Below are 22,090 nucleotides of genomic sequence, written 5' to 3' on the forward strand. Positions count from 1 at the left end.
AGAGGGCACAGTTTGCAAATATGTAAAGCTCTTAATTTGTTTACTAGTCTATAAAAAAAATTTAAAAAAAGATGAATTTTTCTAATAGTCTGTAAGAATTATCATATTACTAGATAATGAATTAATATTTGCTTCACTAGATCAAAATTAATAAAAATAATATCGAACATTAAAATACTATTACTTAGTGATGATTTGTTTTAAAAAATTAAAAAGAGATACTATGAATTTAAAAAAAAGCAAACATTCTAAATTAGGTGTCCACTTTATTTCAGAAGTAAAATTTTATGACACTTTCAGGTACTTCATAATTCCAGCTCATATTTTATCTATTATTTCTTTTTCCTTTGATAAGTCAAATATTTGGTTTTGTGAGTAGAAAAATATCACTAAATAAAAGTTTCATATAAAGCTTCTCTAAAATTCCAAACTTCTATAAAATAATAAATAAAGAGACATCAGAAATAATTTAACTAATTCCAGTAATTGTAACTATTCTATGGTTATTCAATCACTGTAACTATACTATGATCGTAACTATTCTGAAATAATGGTTAGTCATCTGGTACGGCATAGAAATTTTCCAGACATTCTAGTTAAAATTATTGAAAATTCAATAACTATAATATGATCATGACTATTTTAAAATAATGGTTAATTTCCAGGTAAGCCAGACTTCAGATTTTGTAAGAAAAAAGAAATTCCCTACTTATTGTGCTAAAATTCCAGATTTTAAGACCTCTAAAAACCAAATAATGGGCAAATTTGTTACTTAAAATATATTATTATGACTTTGATTTACAAATCAAATCAATTAGTTCTATACAAAACAAAACATCTGTCTTGCAGAAAAATCAAATTTTTACTACTTTGGATATAAACATATTGTGTGATAAAATATAGTAATCATAACTCTACCATTTTCTGTGCAGACACACATTTCAGAAAAAAAATCTCATACTAACTTGAAGGAAATAAACTCTTGAAAATCGCAAGTTTTAAAAATAAAACCACAGATAAAATACAAAAATATTTATTTTACACAATTTAAAAGCACATGAAACCAAAATAGCTAAAAAAGATCAATATATTAATGCAAATACATTTGTGCTTAAAATATCAACTTTGTTTAAGAAATGAATCCGTTATGTTTTATGATAAAAAATCATACAAGGTGAGGCAGTGATGCTTAAAAAGTTAAAATAAGGAAATGAATCTGAATTTTCATCAATCACAACAGGTGAAACAATATCATCGTCAAACAACAACCACTTTGTAAAAGATTCTACGCCCGTAAAATTCATTATTTCATCAGTGACACAACAATACTTGGAAGACCCAACTTGTTTATTTTGCCTTGCAGGAGATTTAACAACTTCTTCTTTGGTCTGATCCATACTTTCTTGAGAAGAAGCATCCTTGATGAAACAAACGTAATGGCCACCTGATGTTGAACGACCTATGTGCAAAACTACGGCATAGAGTTTATAATTTTCTCCTTTAGAACAAGTAAATATTTCTCTATTTTCAGATGTGTCCAGAGAAAGGGGAATAATCACTTTGACACTTGTCTTTTCCATTGACATTACACTAGAAAATTAAAATAATCTATTTAGAAAGTTGAAGTATAATATTAAATTCAACATTTGAAAAATGGAAAGGGATAAAAGTTCTACACAACAAACATTAATATCCACAAATCTAGATAGATTCTCATTATCTACATACATAAACCTCTTAAGTAACCTCGGAATAGGGCAGAATTTGTTTCTTGCTGGTGGCAACAGTAACAATGATTGCATTAAAAAAATAAAAACTTAGATGTTTCATGTAAGGAAAGTAGTATGTTACACCAAAATGGTTCAAAGGATGAAGTTTAAACAACAGAACATAAGTTGACTGTAAAATCCATTTTTTAGGCGCTTTAACTTCCAGTTGTTAACAGAAGAAAAAAATATTTTGTTAGCATTTCAATCCTACTTTTCATTCAAACAACCAATGAAAACACATGAGTGAAATATGTGCAATTAAGAAATAAAAAATAAATAAATGTGATATATTCAATATATGCAATATTCACTTAGACAATTAACATTAAACTCTTAATTACACTTTGAATCCACTAGATGCGTCACAACATAATTTGATTCTACAATTTTGTTAAGAAATTTAAATATGCCAAAACTGTGCAACTGTACTAAACTTTGAATTAAGTCTCTTCAAAAACACTTAATTGTAGCTGATATTTTACAGTTGTAAAAAAGGAAAAACAGTCTTCCTTTCTAATATTTTCTTCATTCCTTGCCATTTACGTTCAGCCCTTTGACATTAATGGCACACTGGTCTCAATTTTATATACTTCTTTCTGAAGCTCTAATTACAAGTAAAAATATATTTTGGTATTACAAAAAAAAAACAGTCTAATAGTTATAAAAATCAGATCAGATTATTGGAATTATACTTGTGCTAAAATATATTTAAAAAAAAGTTTGAATTTTTTCCTCATTCCTATTTAAAAATTTATTGTTAATTCGTTTTGTAAATTAAAGACATTTCAAATGATGAATAACTACTTTTCTTTGATGTTGCAAAATTATTGCAAATAATTGCAAATTTGAAAAATTGGTTTGAAGTGAGATGTGTCTGGATGATTTTACTTTTAACAGAGGAAAGGCCATTAATGTTTCTAACTGTATTTTGAAACCATAAATTAATAAAATACTAAATATAATATTTTGAACTTATATTAAACTAAATAAATGCAAAAAAAATGTTTCAGGATTGGAGTTTTTGCCGGCAAAAAGGGAGGTTTTTGCCAGGACAGTGGCCAAAACCTGGTAAAAACCGGCAAAAACGGAAAAGTCTAAATTGCTCATTAAATATTATTGCAAAATACTTGAAACAAATTTAAATCAATCATAAGGAATAATAATTTTGATACATTACATGAGAAAAATATTTTTAAAATATTAATAATTATGTAAGGGTAATAGTTTTTAAAAGATTGAAAGTTTTTTACCTCTTTTCATTTTAGAATCTTTAAATAAATGTTTTTTTTACAAATTGTATTTTTTTTTTTTACTTTTTCATAATAACTTTTGGTATTTATTATTTTACATTATATCACTCTTACACTATATTTAAAGAGAGACATAAGAAAGCTAAGATGGATGTTTTATTAGATAGATTTTGATAAACACCTCATTTCTCAATATTACTTCAAAATGCAAACCAAACCACACAATTTAAACTCCCTTGTTGAGACTGCACAAATTGTATTGTGATGATGAATAAAGTATTGAATTTTTGCAAATTTAAAAAATTGCATTGATACTTGCATATTTTAATTAACTACATATGTTGATAGATATTTTATGCTTTAAATTATAGTTATATTAATTTAAAATAAGTTCATTTCACTGGAAAAAAAGAGAATAATCACTAATTTTCCAATCAATAATGTTTTAAACTACTAAAATGATATATTAATGCATTATGATTGTATTATGGAATAATAATTTTGTTTTTGTTTTTCTTAATTATAAATATGTATAGTATATATTTCAATTTTAGGAATAATTTTGTATCAAAAATGTGTTTATGTCGTCTCATCTTGAAAAATACAAGTTTTTGCCACTTTGCTTGGCAAAAACCTGCTTTTGCCAGGACGGTTTTTACCATGGTCTTGTTGTTAGCTATTTCAGCTAGGCTGTAATAGAACGTCGAACTCTCCTTTAAACTTTTTATTGAATACCATCTCAAGCTGAGTCAAAATGAAGTTTCAGGAGAAATAATTAAAGATTTTATAACAAATTTATCAAGCATAAATTTCATCATATGAATATCATAAATTTTAATCAGACTAACATAAATTTTCTGAAACAAAAAAAATTTCAAATATGATTAATATTTATACACTTTCTTGTAAAATTTAGTGAAATAAAAACTGTCCTATAATAAACTGTAAAATCGAAGAAAAAATGGAATTGGCAGAATCAAATTACAACACAAATAAGTAATGGAATGTTCTTTTTCATTTACCTAAATCTTCCCATCCAACCAAAATGAAGCAAAAGAATAGGTGGGGCAGACACTATCTCAGAGCTCATTTCAGCTTCATTGTGATGCTCGCATGTCTCACAGTAAAATTTATTTTCACCACACAATTTGGTTTTCTGAGACAAACATTGCCGCAAATCAACAGATTCTGAAAAAACAAAATTCAAACAGTTTCAATTAACTAGTAAACTAGTTTTTCTTTAACTGGATTCTTAATTAGACTACTTTGCAAAACTAAACACCTTTAATAATAATTTTAAACACCTTTTTCTTTTTTACAATTTTCCAAAAAAACAGATGAATATGCCAAATTATTAGGGTAGGTAAAGTCAAATAGTAGTACAGTAGGGAACCGATTATCCGGAACGATCGGGACCATCGCTATTCCGGATAACTGATTTTTCCGGTTTTCTGAATCGCTACAAAAAGCCGTTTTTTTTATTGTTAAACCCAACTAAAAAAAAAATTTGGAAATAATCTCAAAAAGAGGAAAAAACGATGAAGTAATACACTAATGATTATTTCCAAAATGATGGTATGGTAAACATCTTTCAAAAAAGAAAGAAAAATCCTAAAATCTTATGAGGAAAAAAAAAATTTTTTTTTTTTAAAAATGGGGGGGAAATTTATCGAATTTCGTTCCGGTTTTTTGGTTTTCCGGTTTTCTGAATTCCGGATAACGGGTTCTGTACTGTAGATCTTACATTGATTCCCAAATCACTCTTGATATTTTAACATGAAAGTAAAGTTCCAAAATTTTATTTCTTGCTTGTAAAATATTTAAAATGCTGTATTTCAAAATATGTTGCATTTTGAAAGGAAGAGTTGGCAGTTTGAAGATCTTAACCAAGGTTTAAAAATAGTCACATCAAATAGTCATGTGGTCATCATAGAATAGTCACACTCATCTGCCAAAAACCTTAAACATTATATTTTCATTACAGTATATAACTATTATTAAAGTTTTATAGCAGAATGTTTATGATATATATAGAATACCTCATACAAATCGCTATAAATTAAATTACAGTTTAAGATAGTTATTTCTTATTAATTCTAAGACGGAGAAAACTGTTTTTTCACAAAGCCATAAATATTCAATATTCCAATTAAAAAATTATTTTCAGAGTTAATGTGCAATCATTCTTGGAAGTAAGAAGCAATTAAGAAAATTATCAAAAAGGTTTCGCATAGTTTATATGGCGTCATGTTTCAGAACAAATCAAGATGTTTAAAATTTCCTTTTCGGATAGTGTTCAATTACATAAAGAAATGTATAACAGCAAAATACCAATCAAAATCCCAGTATTTAAATCGAGACAAGTAGAAATGTATGGCTTTTTCATATCATAATGTTTTAGAATAATTGCATCCAAAATGGCCAACCCCCAATGCCCTCACAGGAGAAACCATTCCTAAATGAATTTTGTATTTAAATCAAATTTAGAAGACGCCGAATAATATGTCTTTTATGGTCACTTCTTTACAAATGTTATTATTAATATTTCATATTATACATATGCACACACATATATATAATGCTTTAATAGCATTATGAGGAGTTTATCGTAGATATTTAATAATAACGAGAACTTACAAAATACATTTTATTTCAGCTCGGAACTGGAGCCCCATTAAGTGTTACATCTTTTTGGGACATTTAAAGATCAAAAGAGAAAGATTTAACCATGAAAATGAATCAAAAGTTCTCGTTTAAATAAGGCATATTTATTTGTGTTCAATACTATTGCATCTCAGGATAAGCCATGAGTTAATTATATTTAATGATACACCATTTCTGCGGGGTTTAAAAATGTTTGCAGATTAGAATCTAAAAACATTTCTATAAATTACTTATCTTCACATAATCATATTTAACTTTATGATTTTTTATAATTGATTATTTCTTACATAAAAATATCCAGTTCATGGGAATCTGTAAACTTATTGGTCAGGACTCTCTGAGACAACAGTTAAAAAAAGATTTAAAAAAAAAAAAAAATTTAAAATCAAGATCACTAGTACAAGATCAAAGTACAAAATTAACCTTCATATGAATTTAGTGAAACTCTTTAAATGCATCATCTAAATACATTTTATGGTAATTAAAATATTCAAATAATATAAGTTTTTCGAAGTTTTTTTTAAATTTCCCTAAAATTGAATAGTTTGTAAAAAGTTTTCTTCTGAAAAAGTTCGTAAGAGATGATTGAAAATTTGATAATTTATGCAAAAGTCCATTACTTGGAAAAAGTTTTTTCTTGCGCTTACAAATATTATTCACCATAACCTATTAGTTATCATTAGACCAAACATTTATTTAATATTTAAAAAATAATTACCCACAAATATGTTGTAAAAATTTATAACTAATATTACACAAAATGTTCACAAATAATTATAGGAGTCAATGTATGATAATTATCATAATCTCTAAAATTCTAAAAGAAAAGCTTAAGATAAACATTGTCAAAATAATAGAAACATATCATAACTAAGATATTAATAACAGACCTAGTAAACAACTATAAGCATATTTTACTCAAATATAAAGTTGCTCTCCTGATTTTATTGCATTTTTTTTAAAAAAAAATATGTATATATATAATAAATTAATTTTAAATATTGAATCATGGGTGCAAGTTGGAAAAAAGGCCAAACTGAAAATTTTTTGACTGAAATACCTAACATACACAATACCCCCTCGACATATGCAAACTATCTAAGAAAGCTTTACCATAATACATCAAGTTTAAATACTGCACAAAAACTATTTATTCATCTGTCTTTTGATAAAATAACAGCAGGACATAAGAAAGTAGACCAATAACGTAGACCTAAAAATATTTTTTAGGACAGAAAAAAAAAATTCCGATTTCCGTCTTCGAGTCAGTCTTGTTCAGTCGAGTCGCAGACATTTTCGAAAGACGGAAATCCGTCCTGGGGACGGAAGACTTGCACCCATGTATGGAATGTAATAAAATGATTCTTATTTCATATTACTTCTGATTGATTGATTTTCCCAGAAAAATTAATGAATGACTAAAATTTAAAAAAATTATACTAATATTATTTAAATATACAAATCATTTAACTTAATAAAATACTTTATTCAATGCTAGCATTCTATAAGATGAAGTAAAAGAAAAAAAGACAGTGGTAAAAATTGTTCCACAGATTATTGATAGCAACTAAATATGCAATTTAGGCATTTATTTATATTCAAAATTAAATAAGTATATACTTAAAAACAAAAGTAAAGAAAAATGTAGGTGAATTGCTCTCACACACTTATTTTAACATATATTACTTAAAACCAAATATTTTTAAACAACTACATTCATCATAATATCCATTTATCAATACATAAATAATATATATCCTATTAAACTTTTATTATAATCCAGTAAACAACTGCATTCAGCTCAAACTGATCAATGAATCCACAAATAATTATGAAGCATAAATTGAACAATTTTCCCCTTTTACCATTAAATGATATAAATTTTTTTAAATTGAATAGTAATTACTGAAATTATAATGTGCCAACTGTGTACTTTTATAACTGTGAAAATTTTTTAAACATTGTATTTACTAAAATATGTATAATACCCAAGCAAGATTGTGGTGATTGTAGTATTTAACACTTAATCATTATAAGTAATACTATAATCACAATTATACAAGTAATACTATCTCATTCACATACCTCAAACTAATTTAAGTGATTAATATCACAATTAAATAATGTAATAGAACTGAAGAGAACATGGCAAACAATATTAGAATAACATCAGAAAAAAATTACTATCACAAAAGCAACCTAAAAAGTTATAAACAATGACCCATAGTAGCATTTTGTAATCATAATATATTCTTCAAAGTTTGAAAGATGCTCTAACAAAACATACAATAAACTTAGATAAGCAAATAACTTTTTTTAATCAAAATGAAAAACTGGAAAAATTTCAAATGATCTAACTAAAGAATGAAAATTTATTATAATTTTTAAAAAAAAGTTTTATAGTATAATATGTGAAATTACAAAAGAAAATTAATTATTAAGAATTATTTAAAATTATTTTTTATTAGTTATTTAAAGAAAATTAATTAGTTAAGGAAAAAGATAAAAACAAAAATGTAAAGTTACCTCCACTAGAAACTTCCTCTGGTATGGTCACTTCCAAATTAGCAAAAGTTTCTTCTCTTTCTAATCGCTTTTCACACTCCAAACATTTCACAACATGACGAATTTTGCCTTCCATTCCTAAGACTAGAGATTCTATAAAAGCCATGTCAGCGGGCAAACTTTTCGTCCGGCGACGTTTCCCTGCCAGCAAAGATCTTTTGACCCTCTGTTCAACAGGAGAAACTACAGTTTGTGGTTCAGCTTGTTTAATTTCCAAATTCTGAAGGCAATTTGTTTCTTTATTTACAGCATTATCTTCACTGGGTAATTGTTTTTTGAACATTTCACAAGCTTTTTCATATGAGGCTACGATAGTGATAAACAATTCATGGGCATCATGCTGCTCACCCTCTTCAAATAAAGAGGTCACTTCCCTAAAATAGTTATAAATTTTAAAATTAGTTTAATTAAAAATGAGAAACAAAGATGGAATTAATACAGTAAAGATAGATATATAGCCTTTTGGGTGAGTTTTGCATTTCTATTAATATCAAACTCCTAATATTATTGTTATAATTAGTATTATTTATTAATATATCAAGTTATTTACTGTCTTTCATAAGGGTGAATTTTTTGTAAGATGGTTAAAAATAAAAAGGATGATTAAAATGAAATACAAAAAGGCTACAAAATCTAAAATAAATAAGACATCTTAGTTTCGTTGCTTGTAATAACTGAATATGTAACCAATATATGTGTATAAACAGTGGAGCATCGTTTATATGCCGCCGAAGGGACCACCGAAAAATATCGTATAAACAATAACGTTGTAAAATCGATTTTTACTTCTAAAACTGAAACTAACTCTGTTTGCAGTTAATTTTAATGTTTAACGTATTGATTTACATAAATTTCTAAATTAGACAAAGCAAAACAAACAAATAACCAAAGAAAAATTGCAGTGAGCAATTTGAATGTATGTTACCTTTAATTATATTTTCTTGCTATTAGTCTCTACAATGCTTTGAATAGCGAGTTGAACTTACTGCTTTCTATGATGCAGTTTTAGATTTCTAATCACGGTAAAATCTAATGGCTGAAGCGCACTTGTGCAATTTGCAGGAAAAAAAGAGAGTTTTTACATTTTCCAAAATAATTAGTATCGATGGGTGTGCTGGACATTGGTCGATGAATAGGAAAATTTTTCGTTTTTGCCTCTTCATAATATTGTCTAGTTTTTTCAGTCATCTAGTAAAAACTACGGTCGTCATCCAAGCACTCTTGTTGGCACCCTTTTCAGTATCATTCATGTTGGCAAATTCCGCTCTTTTTTAAAATACACAAGAAAAAATAAAAAATTAAATAAACGTGAACAAAATCTAAAAACCGACGTATAACCGATTCGGTGCGTCGTATAAACGATATATTTTTACATTAAAATGAATAGGAATGATTTGGGACTACACTAAATGTCGTATAAATGTAAACGTCGTATAAGTGATCGCCGTATAAACAATGCTCCACTGTAACTTAGTAGAAAATAGAGATTCATTATACCATTCTTCAAAGTATGAATACCCTATACAAACAATTAATTTTACAAATTAGTAATACCTGATATGCATTTCTTATTCTAAAAATATGTCAAGTTAACAAAACAGAAACAAAGAGATAAGAAAATAAAAAGCTGAAACATAATAGTTAAAACAGTAAAAAAAATAAAGAAAAAAAATATTTTTTTTAAACTATTCAACTATTTAAAATTTTTAATTAAATACAAATAAAGGTTTTATTTCCTTTAGGAAAAAAGAAAAAAAAGAAGAAAAAAAGAAAAGTAATGTAAGATAAACTACTGAATTGCAACTCTGAAACTATGTAAGAATGCTAAATTTATTATACACCAAATTTAGAAATTTATTGGTAAATTTATTGCCAGCTGAGTACCGAAGAAAAAAAAATCTATTTTACCTTTTGACACAGATTTCTGCATGGCAATGTAATATTGGTCATTTCAAGTCTTTCATTAACTGTTTGATCATGGGGTGATTCATTTAAGATGCTTTTAGGCTTTATTTTGAAGAAAAAAAACAATGAACTAAGAAAATGCAACTTTTAAGTAAATAATTTATCAAATATAGTTTTAAGACTGTTCTAGAATAAAATTTCAAAATAATATTAAATAAAATTAATCACTTTTCGGACTGAAAATAATGCAACAATAGCAATACTTCATAATTAAGACAAAATTTGGAAACTAATATAAGCAGTAAATGTGAACATAGATTGTGTATATCTTAATAACAGGAGACAACTTTTAGTTATTTAACATAGTGTTACAAGAATAAAATCATAACGAATTCTTAAAAAATTCTATACTAACCTTAGGCTATTTATCACAAGTTTTACAGGCCTAATGAGTGTACTAGAGTAGTCTTTATCTACATTTTTCGACATTAAAAGCTCTTTTTTCTTCATAATTGTATACAGCTAAGGGGAAAAAAAGCATAAGTTAGATTGCAATTCAATATCAGCTCATTCTTTAAAATATTTTCAACAAAATCAACAATAAGTGGCTCGACAACTAATTACAGTAATTGAATTTTCTTTTATTCTTTCTATAACATTCCGAATGTATTTAACCTACTGAACAAATTATTTACTGAAACTATGGTAACAGAGAGAGGGAAAGTGAGAGAAGTGGGGAAATCGCATAACTCTCAGACCGCTATTCCTTGGACAGAGATGATAATTTATATGAGTTTAACAAAGAGTATAGCCTCAATCACTTTAAATGTCTTTTGGAAGAGCAAGTCTCTCTTCCTTATTTAAAAGAACTAACTTCATATTTATAAATTTTTGAGAGCATTGCTATTTTTTTAAAAAAAATAAGAAAAGTATAATTGAAAATTCATCTAGACTTGACAGCATTAAAAAATAAAAAAATTATCCACACAAAAAAACTTCTTCCCACCATAAAATTGTTATGCATTTTTGTTATTAAGCACTCAAACTTTTTTTTTTAATTTTGTAAGTGCAATGTGCATACTTTCAGCATTATCAATTACTAACGCTTCCAACAATATAAGTTTTAATAAACCTTAGTTTTTTATAAAAACTTTTATCCATAATATAAAAAATGAAAAGTTTGTGCCTGTGCATCTCTCCTATAACTCCAGAAACATGTGCCAGAGAACTAAAAGTTGAACAGTGTGAGTAAAACATGAATCAATAAAACTAAATAATTTAAAATGAACTCTTATTGAGACTAATGATGCCCGCTTAAACTTGTTATCAGGTAATAATTTAATTTAAAAAAATATTTATATTCTATAAAGCAAAAATAATGGAGAAAAGGTCCTAATTCGTTTAAGAGAAATGTAAAAAATCAAACTACTATGGATGCTATTGATGCTTAATTAATTTTAATAATAGACAGTTACTACAGTAATTGGCACAGTTTTAATAGGTGCCAAATGTACAAATATAGGCAGTGTATTATATTAGTATATTTGAAACATATATCTGTTTCGATACTAGGAAGCTTACACACAGTGAAAAAAACTTTTACAGTCCCTCTAAAGGAATAAATACCGAAGAAAATCAAATTATTGTGGTAAATTTTGTCTATCATGAATTATTCTTTAGCAACAGCATCATGCCAAATGATTTGGAATACAGTTAATCTTTATTTTGATGGGATAAATGACTAAAAACGTGTTTTGCTTCATCTTATATTGTAAAGCCAATAAGGACAAAATAAATTTTTTTAAAAATTGAATTATTTTAGCATTATTAACAGTGCTTGTATATGTCTTTCAGCTACACACAGGATTTTGTAGCATTGTTCAGCACTGAAATATTGATTCAATTACTTACTTTTCTCCACTCTGTATGGAACTAAAAAACATATACCAGCACAATTAATAAGCACTGTAAAAAGAATGGGTGAGATAATCAAAGCACAAATCGGCGTGAAAAGAATGGGTAAGATAAGTACAGCACAAATGGGTGAGAAAAAATGGGTAAGAAAGCACAGTAAAAAGAACGGGTAAGGTACATTTAATAATCAATGAAACTCTTAAAAATTACAATCCAAAATATATATCCTTAACTAAACTCAGTGGTGAGACACAGTAAAAAGAACGGGTAAGGTACATTTAATAATCAATGAAACTCTTAAAAATTACAATCCAAAATATATAGCCTTAACTAAACTCAGTGGTGAGACAACTCGTCAAAGGTCAAGGTCTACTGTGCCATTCCAGTTTTCGTGACCACAGGTCAGACTAACCCAGAACCTAAAGTGTTTAGTCACCAAACATGCTTGGTACTCATTTTATCGACCCACTGAAGAGATGAAAGGTTGGCAGAACCTTGCCTAGTCCAAAAACAGAACCCTGGACTTGTGGCACAAGACCTTGCAGAGCTACCATATAAAAATATTCAAATCAATGATTTTTTCTAAGAAACAAAATTACATAAATTGAACCAACTCCTGTCAAACAAAATATCATATTAATGTCAAAATACAAAAACATAAAATAAAAATTTAGCATAATTTAACCAGAAATTATATTCATATACATACAGTGTGCATATGTCTAAAAAAAGTTACTTCATGAGAATCATCTTCATCATCAGATGAATCCTAAAACAAAATATATGAATCAATAAAACAAGGTAATTTCCTCTAAAAAAAATGTATAAAAAATACAAAAGTATATACAGTTACGATATTTTATGCCACACATAAATATTACTTCTTAAATTAGTTTAAGATAAAAACTGGCCATTTATTTGTAAGAAATAGGTGAATTTAAATATATATATAAAACAAATAAAATATTCTTCTCTTACACTCCATATGGGGTATATTGGGCTAAACTGTATGAAAAGCCCAATGGACCAAAGTGAAACTTTTTCCAAACCTTGTACATAAGATGTCAACTTGTATGGTTGTTGCAAAAACGTTTTGGTCACAACAATGAATAATTCAAATATATGACTATAAGATATATTAGTTAGGCAACTATGTTGTTTAATGTTAGCAAAGTAACTTCATATTAGGAAATTAATAGGAGAAATGAGCATCTTAGGTTATTTCTAGAGCAAAATGCAGAATTTGTTTGAACGCTGCTTTAAAGGCAACGTTTGAAAGTCCGACAAATGCAAATTTCGCGTTGTCAGAAATGATCTGCAGCTAACACCAACTGTTTTGGAAATGAATTCCAGTCGGCTCTGTGTTTTTATTAGTACTGCCAACCTCCAAAAAACATATTTATTGACTCTACCTCATAAAGTCAACTTAAAAGAATTTGAATAAAAAAGCATTATATAGAAGAACCTCCAACCAGCAAATTACAAACTAAAAAAAATTTCTATTTAAATGCTGCTTCATTCATCTTTCACTCAATGCAGGAAATTTTATACTCCATAATAATAATTTAACACAAGATTTTTAAAAGTTTAACAAGATGATTGCTTTAATATAAATACAAATAAGTCAGTAAACTAACCATGAGAACTTCAATTTAATCTAATTTATCTAAATTAATTAAGTGAATGATCCCCTAAAAAAGCAGGCTGAAAAATCCAATTTCCAACAGCTGGCCGCAATTTTCATCAATTAATGGATTCAAAGTTCATTTTGATTAGTTTTATTAAATTTAAAATGCATGATAGAAAACAATCAGAGTGGCTGTTTTTCGCTACAATCAGAAATATAACAAAAATAAAAGGAAAAAAAGCAGAAAACACTAAATTTAACATATATGTATAAGTAAATACAGTAGAACCTTGATTGATCGTTTCTCAAGGGACCATTCATTATGAACGATACAGAAAAACAACGGATGCAGGTCAACTTGAAATATCAAATAATGACTTGAAAATTAATAAATATGAAAAATTTTAATTGAAAAAAATTATGTACTTCCTGCAAGAAATATTTATAATGTAAAAAAAGGATGAATAAATATATTTATTTACTTAAAATATTTGGAAAATTCGGTTCTCTTTTTTTTTCTCAATACAAACAATGACACCATTTTTTGCAACTCTTTCAACATTCAAAAGTTTTAAAATTTTCATCTATTGATGCATAAATATCAAACCTGTTGTTTGAGGCATTTTACCCAAACTGTAAAAAATGTACATTTTCTTAACAATTAGGATCTGGAGTTAAGTTTTTATTTTAAAAACTAATTAACTTCAATATTTTTCTTAAATGTCAAATGAATTCCTGAACGATAGACATGGGAATCTGCTAATTCCAAAAAGCTATCTAAATGGGTATTATTTTAACATTATAAGAACACCATTTGTGATGAAACAATTGACACAATACGATATGTATGGAAAAACGAAAAAAGCAGGAACGAATGATGGATCAAGGTTCAACTTTATTTAAAATATATATATATATATAATTAATAAAAGCAAATAATGATTAATTATAAAATAGCTAACCTTCAATATTTGACATTTTACAGCTAATGAATGTAGAGAGTTTAAAAAATTAGGAGAATATCGCAAAACTTGCAAAATACTGTTAACAAAACATGTGTTTCCACAATTGGGTAATCCAATAGTCCACACTTTAATTTTATCATCTTCCATTTCTGTTTCAGACACGGATGATTTAGATTCGGTCGTGCTACAATTTGGCGATGCATTTCTATCCTCTTGACCATCACACGTCAAATCAATCATCTCAATGTCTGGTTTGCTGGGTGTCATGTCACCTGACACCTCAGAATTGAGATTAGGCACCTTAAGTGATGTGAGGCCATCTTCTTGCATTCGAGAGCCATTATAAAACGAAGAATTCCTTCTTAGTGAAAGTTTACTTCGTTTAGGTAAAGGACTTTTCAATACAGGTAGATCAGGTGAATTTGAAACAAAGGTTTCAATTGAAGATTTGACATCCACACGAGCCATCTAAAATAGCAACAAATAATTTTTTTTTTATTATTACAGGCGAGATACTCTGCAAATAGGCTAATATGATATATATTAAAGATATTTCAATTTCTTCTTAAGAAAAATGAAGTAGAAAAAAATATTTGTTTAATGTATAGTTTAAAAAAGTCTTTATTACATTATCTCATAAGTTTGAAGTAATATTTGAAATGAATATTTTTTATTATTTTTATATCTATGAAATCTCATTCATTTCAAAACTCTTACCTCCCACAAATATAAAAAGCATTAATGTCTAGCTGAAATGTCTAAATTTTTCTTGTTCAACATATATCTATTAAAATTAACTCTTGTAGAGTTGTTTCCATGCATTAATTTAATTTTTTTGGCCTTGGAAATAGTTTTTTACTTATCAGAAAAGTTTTAAACTCAAAATTCTTATTATTCACTCTTTCCTAGCAATTCAGAATGCTTGAGATCCAGTTATTTCGCAGTTTTATCAGATCATGATCTGATAAAACTGCGAAATAAATGTCAAGACGTTCTTCATTCTACTTCTCCCTTTTAAATTTATCAAGTAAATTTATTGTGTGTATGAATGTATTAATTAACATTTTAATTTCCTATAATGGGATAGTTGAAGAATCATATACAGTTATCATAATTTTATTTATAGGAATAACTTTCAGAAGCAAATAATGCTTATTTTCTAATTGCTTAATTGTGATAGAATGGCACTTTTAATAATTTATAAAATTAATTTATTTTAATGTTTTTAATTATTAAATTTATTAAAACTTTTAATACTAGAAAGGCTGAACAATTGCTGTATACCTTAAAATTCTGAAAGGCAAATGAGGCTTTTCAAAGATTGTTTGTGTGTTGATTAGTTAGAAATCTAAAATCTTAAAATATAATCATATTTAATTTAAAATACATTGGACTATCATCAAAATTCTATGGTATTTAGAAATGAAATAGCTAATGAAAATATTTAATTAAACTGACCACTGACTTTTTTATTATACTTGTACATTAGTTTCTTAAATAATTGACTTTACTTTTCTCAATAAAAATAAATTATAGAGACATTGAAATAATCTTGTTTCTTTTAATGAAACCTTATATCCCAACTACCTGGAGTTATGGGGTACAGGTATTAGGTATAACAGTTCTATACATAAGTTCCTGTAAGGCTAACAAATGCATGATTAAATAATCACTTCAATTGGATCAAATTAGGAAACGCTTGAAACACTTAATGATTTCAGTAAATTATTTTTTGAATAATAAAATGGCCCATCTGTCTTTCTAGTGTTAAGAAGAGTTTGAATTTCCTCAAATAGGATACTTTAAGAATATATAATCTTTTAATTTTATTTTTCACTATAAACTTTAAAAGAAACAAAATTAAATTTTTCTTTTTATTTCCTTAATGTGAGAAAATGACACTTTAGTCAAGAATTGATTTTAATATTTTTATTAGTTAAAATTTATACATTTGTTTCACATGACTATTTTTAAATCAGACATATATTCATTAAAATTATTATTTTTTAAACTAAAATTATAATTCTTGCACAATTACTTGAATATAAAACTAAAATAAACAGCAAATAGCCTATTTGTAGAGAATGATCCATAGCAATAATGATTCAAAATTAACTGAAACAACTACATAGTTGCAAACATGGATTGGAAAAAATCCAGAAGATTTTATAAAATCTTGATAATTGTTCCAGAATGTACTAAATATTTTACACATGGGGAATTTTCCAGTTATGATTGAAATTAAACATACTTGAATTATGTATACTTATAATTTTGAATATCAATAGGCATTTAATTCAAAGATAGTTAAAAGATTTTTAATTAATTTAAAAAGAGAATTCCAAATAAAAATAAATATTTTATAACAAAAAAAGTTTTGAACTAATTTCTATAAATGAGGTTTGCTTCATTATGTATTAGTAATACTTATTTAAATATTCAAGCAAGCAGGCAATAATCTGCACAAAATTCTATTAGAATAGGGATTTTTTTAGGAAACTTATTAAATGTTAGGAAATTTTCTAAAATGCACAAAAATCAGAATTTTACTTAAACCAGTAGACCAGAAGAAACAGGCAAAATCCAGTAGTCTACTGGAATATCCAGTAGAGTTGGAAGCTATGCAACTAAATTAAACAATTGCCTTTGGAAGAAAAAAAAGTGCAATTTCAGGAGGAACAAAGTGAATCTAGATAATATAATAGAAATATTCTTAAAAATTTATATCTATATTTTTAATTCATTCTCATGTAAATATTTACAGAAATTAATCTTTTGGATAAATTTAAGCAAAATATACTTGATTTTTATTTTTAATTTAAAAAAGTATTAAAATCTAAATGACCTGAAATTATCATTAATAAATTTTTGCTATTTGTAATGTATTTCACTGAAGCCAAGCATTTACTTAATAAAAATAATATTAGTGATCTAGAAACAGATTTAAAGTTTTGATGAACTACTTAGTTGCCACCTGGATATCTGAGCTATTTCACTCCTTGCAAAACACGCCCCTTAGTTTAGCATAAAATCTGAATTACTTTAAAATGAAGAAAAACACTTGAAGATTTACAAAAAAATTTTTTAACAATTACAACATAGCAAAAAGCACAGAAAAAATATTTACATGCATAGTAGTAAATCTGAAGTCATCTTTATAATTTAGAACTTCGTCAACTAACATTTGACATAAGATAAAATGATCACATAACAGATATAACATTTCATACTCAATTAAAATCTTCCAAAGAAAAAGAGGAAGTTCTATAAGTTTAGCACTTGTCACAGCAAAATACAATTTAAGATTAGAAAAAAATTAGGAGCATAAAAAATCTAAAAATTAAATAATCTAAATAAACAGAACTCAAAATAAAACACTTAAGATTTACGATGCATTATGCTTAAGTAATGTCTAAAATAAATGTACAATATAAATATTTAGGTGCTGTACTGCAAAAAACCCACCTACCCAGTAAAACCTGGGACTCTAAAAAACTCACCCTAAAGTGGGTTTTTCCAAAATTGATTTTTTTTTTATCCTCTGTTATATTAAAGAGCTATCCTATTGAAATATATATGTAGTCTAGTCTAAAAAAAATGAACCTCTGGTGAAAAAACTGTGTTTGGACACTGGAGAGTCACCTTGCTGGCTAGATTTGACTGCATTTGACCATTGATTAGTCAGTGTCTTTGATTCGCATTCTAGGTTTAAAAAAAAAAAAAAAAATCCTCAAATATTTTTTAAGATTAAAATATAAATAAAAAGTAAACCTGTGATAAATTAAGTTTCAAATGCGTGATGTAAGTAAGTATATATAACATTGTGTATCGTAATGTAAGAAGAAACTTCTTTCTGACTTTTGCACCAATTTATTTGTATTAATTACACTTAAATTAACTATGTTTAGTCAATTCATAAAATTAAACTTAATTATTAATATTAAAATAAGCTTTTTTAAAATAAGGTGCTTATCCCTGCCGTCTCTTTTGAAAAAAAAACTCCAATAAAACTTGAAAAACCCAGAAAAGTCCAATAAAACACAGTATTACCCACACAGGTTTTTTCCAACCCTGTGTACAACAAAGAAATAAAAAATTCCAATGCCAACTCAATAAAAAATTTAAAAACTATTATCAATATAAAACAATACATAAAATTTACCACATTTTCTGGCAAAATTATATTATAAATATATATATTTTTTTTTAAATATTAGCTCATTTCTTTTAAACACTCAAAAATATAAATTTGTTATCTATTGCTACTAATTTTTAAAAATTATTCTAAAAATATAACTATTCTGTTCAAAGAAAAGTTAGTTACACAATAAGTACACATAATAACAAATTCAAGGTGTTCGTAGGTTGACAAACAATCTATCTTTACAAATATCAATGTATTATTTCTGAAAATTATTAATACTAAACATACATTTCAATTATAAGTTTCAAACATAACTTTAAAGAAAAAATTAAATAAACTCACCAATGCTACATCACCAAATAGCTGCTCCCACACAAAATATCTTAACAAAGCATTTTATTTTCAACAAATTAAAACATAAGTTTTCTTTTCTGCTGCTTTGCTAAAGGTTAGAATCCCTAAAATAAAGTACGTAAATTTAAAATACAAAAAAGATTTATAGTAAAATCTTAATATTAATCAATTTGGTTAACATTCTAGTGTGTTTTGTTAATTAACCTGGAATGGAATTGTAATATGAAATGTTTCAGATAGAAAATTGTCCTATGTGACAATACAATAATACACTGTGATCAATTATTTGCCCATTTATAACAACAACATTAATAGTGGAGTTCATGAATGAATAACAAATATTTTAATAATACAATGTTTAATTACAGCAATTGCTTAGCAACTTGCATAACTGCTCCTAATGTAACATAACACTGTATCTTTTCATGTATTACTGTAGGGAACCGATTATCCGGAATGATCGGGACTGTCGCTATTCCGGATAACTGATTTTTCCGATTTTCTGAATCGCTGTCAAAAAGCTGTTTTTTTAATTGTTAAACCCAACTAAAAAAAAATATTTGGAAATAATCTTAAAAAGAAAAAACGATGAAGTAATGCACTAATGATTATTTCCAAAATGATGGTAAGGTTAACATCTTTCAAGAAACAAAGAAAAATCCTAAAATCTTATGAGGAAAAAAACATTTTTTTAAAAAAAATGGAGGTAAAATTTATAGAATTTCGTTCGGTTTTTTGGTTTTCCGATTCCCTTTACTGTACAAGTAACCATAGTTTTTTTAAAATTATAATTCAATGTTATATAATCGACAACATGAATTTTAACCAACCTGGAATGAAATTAAAACAATATTAATTTTTTCAGCCAGGGAAATCACTCCATGGGACAATCTACTAAAAAATAATACTTCACTGCCAACAATGTCACATTTATAATATAAATGGTGGAGTAAATGAATGAATAACAAATAATACGAATGTAATATTTTTATTTATATCAATTAACTAGCAACTTGCACAATAGCCTTTATGTTCACTATATCTATTCATTTAATGCAAATAATTATAATTTTTTTTAACTATATTTCAATGTTATTTAATTAAGAACATGTATGTTATAACCAGACGTTTGTTTGACTCATAGCCTTAATTTAATAATTTTAGGTAGGAAAAAAATTTAAATATTTTTGATAAAAATTTAACTTAGGTCACAATTGTAAGTTTACATTTTTCAGAGGCAGAACATAAACGTATTTGTTCTGAGGGCATTCTTCATGCACAAATTGGTAATAACCCATGCTGTTCACTCTAAAAAATATTAAAATTCCCAAGAGCCAAGAGTATTTTTAAGACTGCCATGTTAAGGAACAAAATGTTGGGTAACAATCTTTTACAAACATGAAACTGTAAAAGTCAATTTTTATCCAACTGCAAATGTAAAAATTAGTTTAATACTATCTAAAAATAAAGAGGTATGAAATATTGTACACAATTTTAGTACAGAAACAATTAATTATACATTAAGATATGCAATTCATATATGCAAGCAATGCATAGGAGAAAAAAATAAATAAATTTCATAACCTCAAATTTTTGGGTTTTTTTATTGATTAAAGGTTACTGAGCACTAGCTATAATTTTTAGGGACCCTGTTGACTTAATTCATAAACCTCTAACTGAATCTTTCACCTTTTACAGGTACTCATTATAGCCTAAAGTAATGTTTACATCTCCTTGTATTGTTTTTCAATTAATTCAGGAGTTAGCTGGTAATTATTCGGGCTTTTACAACAGAATTAGGAAAAACTTGTTCAACTTCTGAAGATATATGTAGGTACTTTTATTTACAACACACTAAAGCTGCACAATGGCCTGTTGGCGGCGGTTTGGAAAACATCCCTGAAGAAGATCTGGTGGCATGTCATCACAATTTTAATCTTCGGAGGTGGGGATGTCATTTATGAATGAAAATGTAAAGGATCCTAATAAATCCTCTTACAATCGAAAAACTTTAAATACTTGTAATTTTTCTAAACCTCATCAAATAAAGCGATGTTAAATCAGAGCGTTTCATACAGTACTAGAAATATATAGAGCTTGACCTACAATATATTTTCAAAATAATTCGAAAAATTTCAGAAATACAAAACAATTAAAAATAGATATCAAAATTTCCTTCATTTTTAATAGCTTATCAGCTGATATAAGATAAAATAAAATAAGAGTTTGCAATTTTTGAAGCAAGATGTTGACATCGTAGAAAACCCCGTAAGAAAATTTAAAAACAATCAATTTTGCTTAACTGAAATACCCTGAAGCTTTTAGATGTACTTACCACACAAGACTTATCACATAATACTAAAAATATTATAAAAACAATAAATAAATATCAATTTAAAACATCCCGCGCCGAATAGGATGTTATTGACAATTTTTTATTGTTTTTAACTCCACCGTCCCCACACAAACCCTTTTCTCTTGATCAAAATGATTGAAATAAAAGTTACAGTTACTTGCCAAGATCTCAAACTCATCGACATTTCAAATGTTGTATAGATGTCGCTTTATAAACTGTTTTCCATTTTGCTATACATTTCAACAGTATTGTAATTTCAAGGGCAATTGTCATGTATTTAATCTTCAGTGTAAATGCGCCTTGCAGCGACTTAACTCAACTCAACCTTTTGTTATCCCGCGCTAGTCAGTTGTTGTTCAGCTTTAAACGAAACAAGATGTAAACCTCACCTTCTCCCTAATAAAATATGTTTTACCTTGATTCTTGTATATAATAATTTGGCGACGAGGATAAAAGAATAATAATGACGGAACTCAATCAATTAATTACAACTCTTCAAGAATTTGTTCAATCAGTAAAATCAACACCAGAATCGAAACGAAGCCCAAAAGATGTCATCGCTACTCAAAACTTATCA

General features: G+C 26.8%; 1 protein-coding gene across 1 annotated transcript; it reads right to left on the reverse strand.

The window, feature by feature from the left end:
• Positions 1 to 1,017: 1,017 nt before the first annotated feature.
• On the reverse strand, positions 1,018 to 21,656 carry LOC107449277 (uncharacterized). The gene is made up of 8 exons (XM_043040422.3): positions 21,493 to 21,656; positions 19,146 to 19,261; positions 14,657 to 15,127; positions 12,777 to 12,836; positions 10,569 to 10,675; positions 8,210 to 8,622; positions 4,042 to 4,207; positions 1,018 to 1,590 (listed from the first exon to the last, which is right to left on the reverse strand). Exons 3-8 carry the CDS (start codon positions 15,125 to 15,127, stop codon positions 1,146 to 1,148), a joined length of 1,662 nt encoding a protein of 553 aa, XP_042896356.2. The 5' UTR covers positions 19,146 to 19,261; positions 21,493 to 21,656; the 3' UTR covers positions 1,018 to 1,145.
• Positions 21,657 to 22,090: the final 434 nt, after the last annotated feature.

This window comes from Parasteatoda tepidariorum, chromosome 6 (genome assembly GCF_982258835.1).
Source record: "Parasteatoda tepidariorum strain Cologne lab strain chromosome 6, Ptep-v5.0, whole genome shotgun sequence".
In the NCBI taxonomy this organism is placed as follows: domain Eukaryota; kingdom Metazoa; phylum Arthropoda; class Arachnida; order Araneae; family Theridiidae; genus Parasteatoda; species Parasteatoda tepidariorum.

Bases quoted from the DNA above. Each gene is read 5' to 3' on its own strand.
- LOC107449277 (XM_043040422.3), bottom strand. From the start codon at position 15,127: ATGGCTCGTGTGGATGTCAAATCTTCAATTGAAACCTTTGTTTCAAAT. The intron at 12,837-14,656 runs GTTAGCTATTTT...ATTTTGTTTTAG, and splicing joins TAAAATGTCAAATATTGAAG to GATTCATCTGATGATGAAGA. The intron at 10,676-12,776 runs GTATGTATATGA...TTTTCCCCTTAG, and splicing joins TTTTTAGACATATGCACACT to CTGTATACAATTATGAAGAA.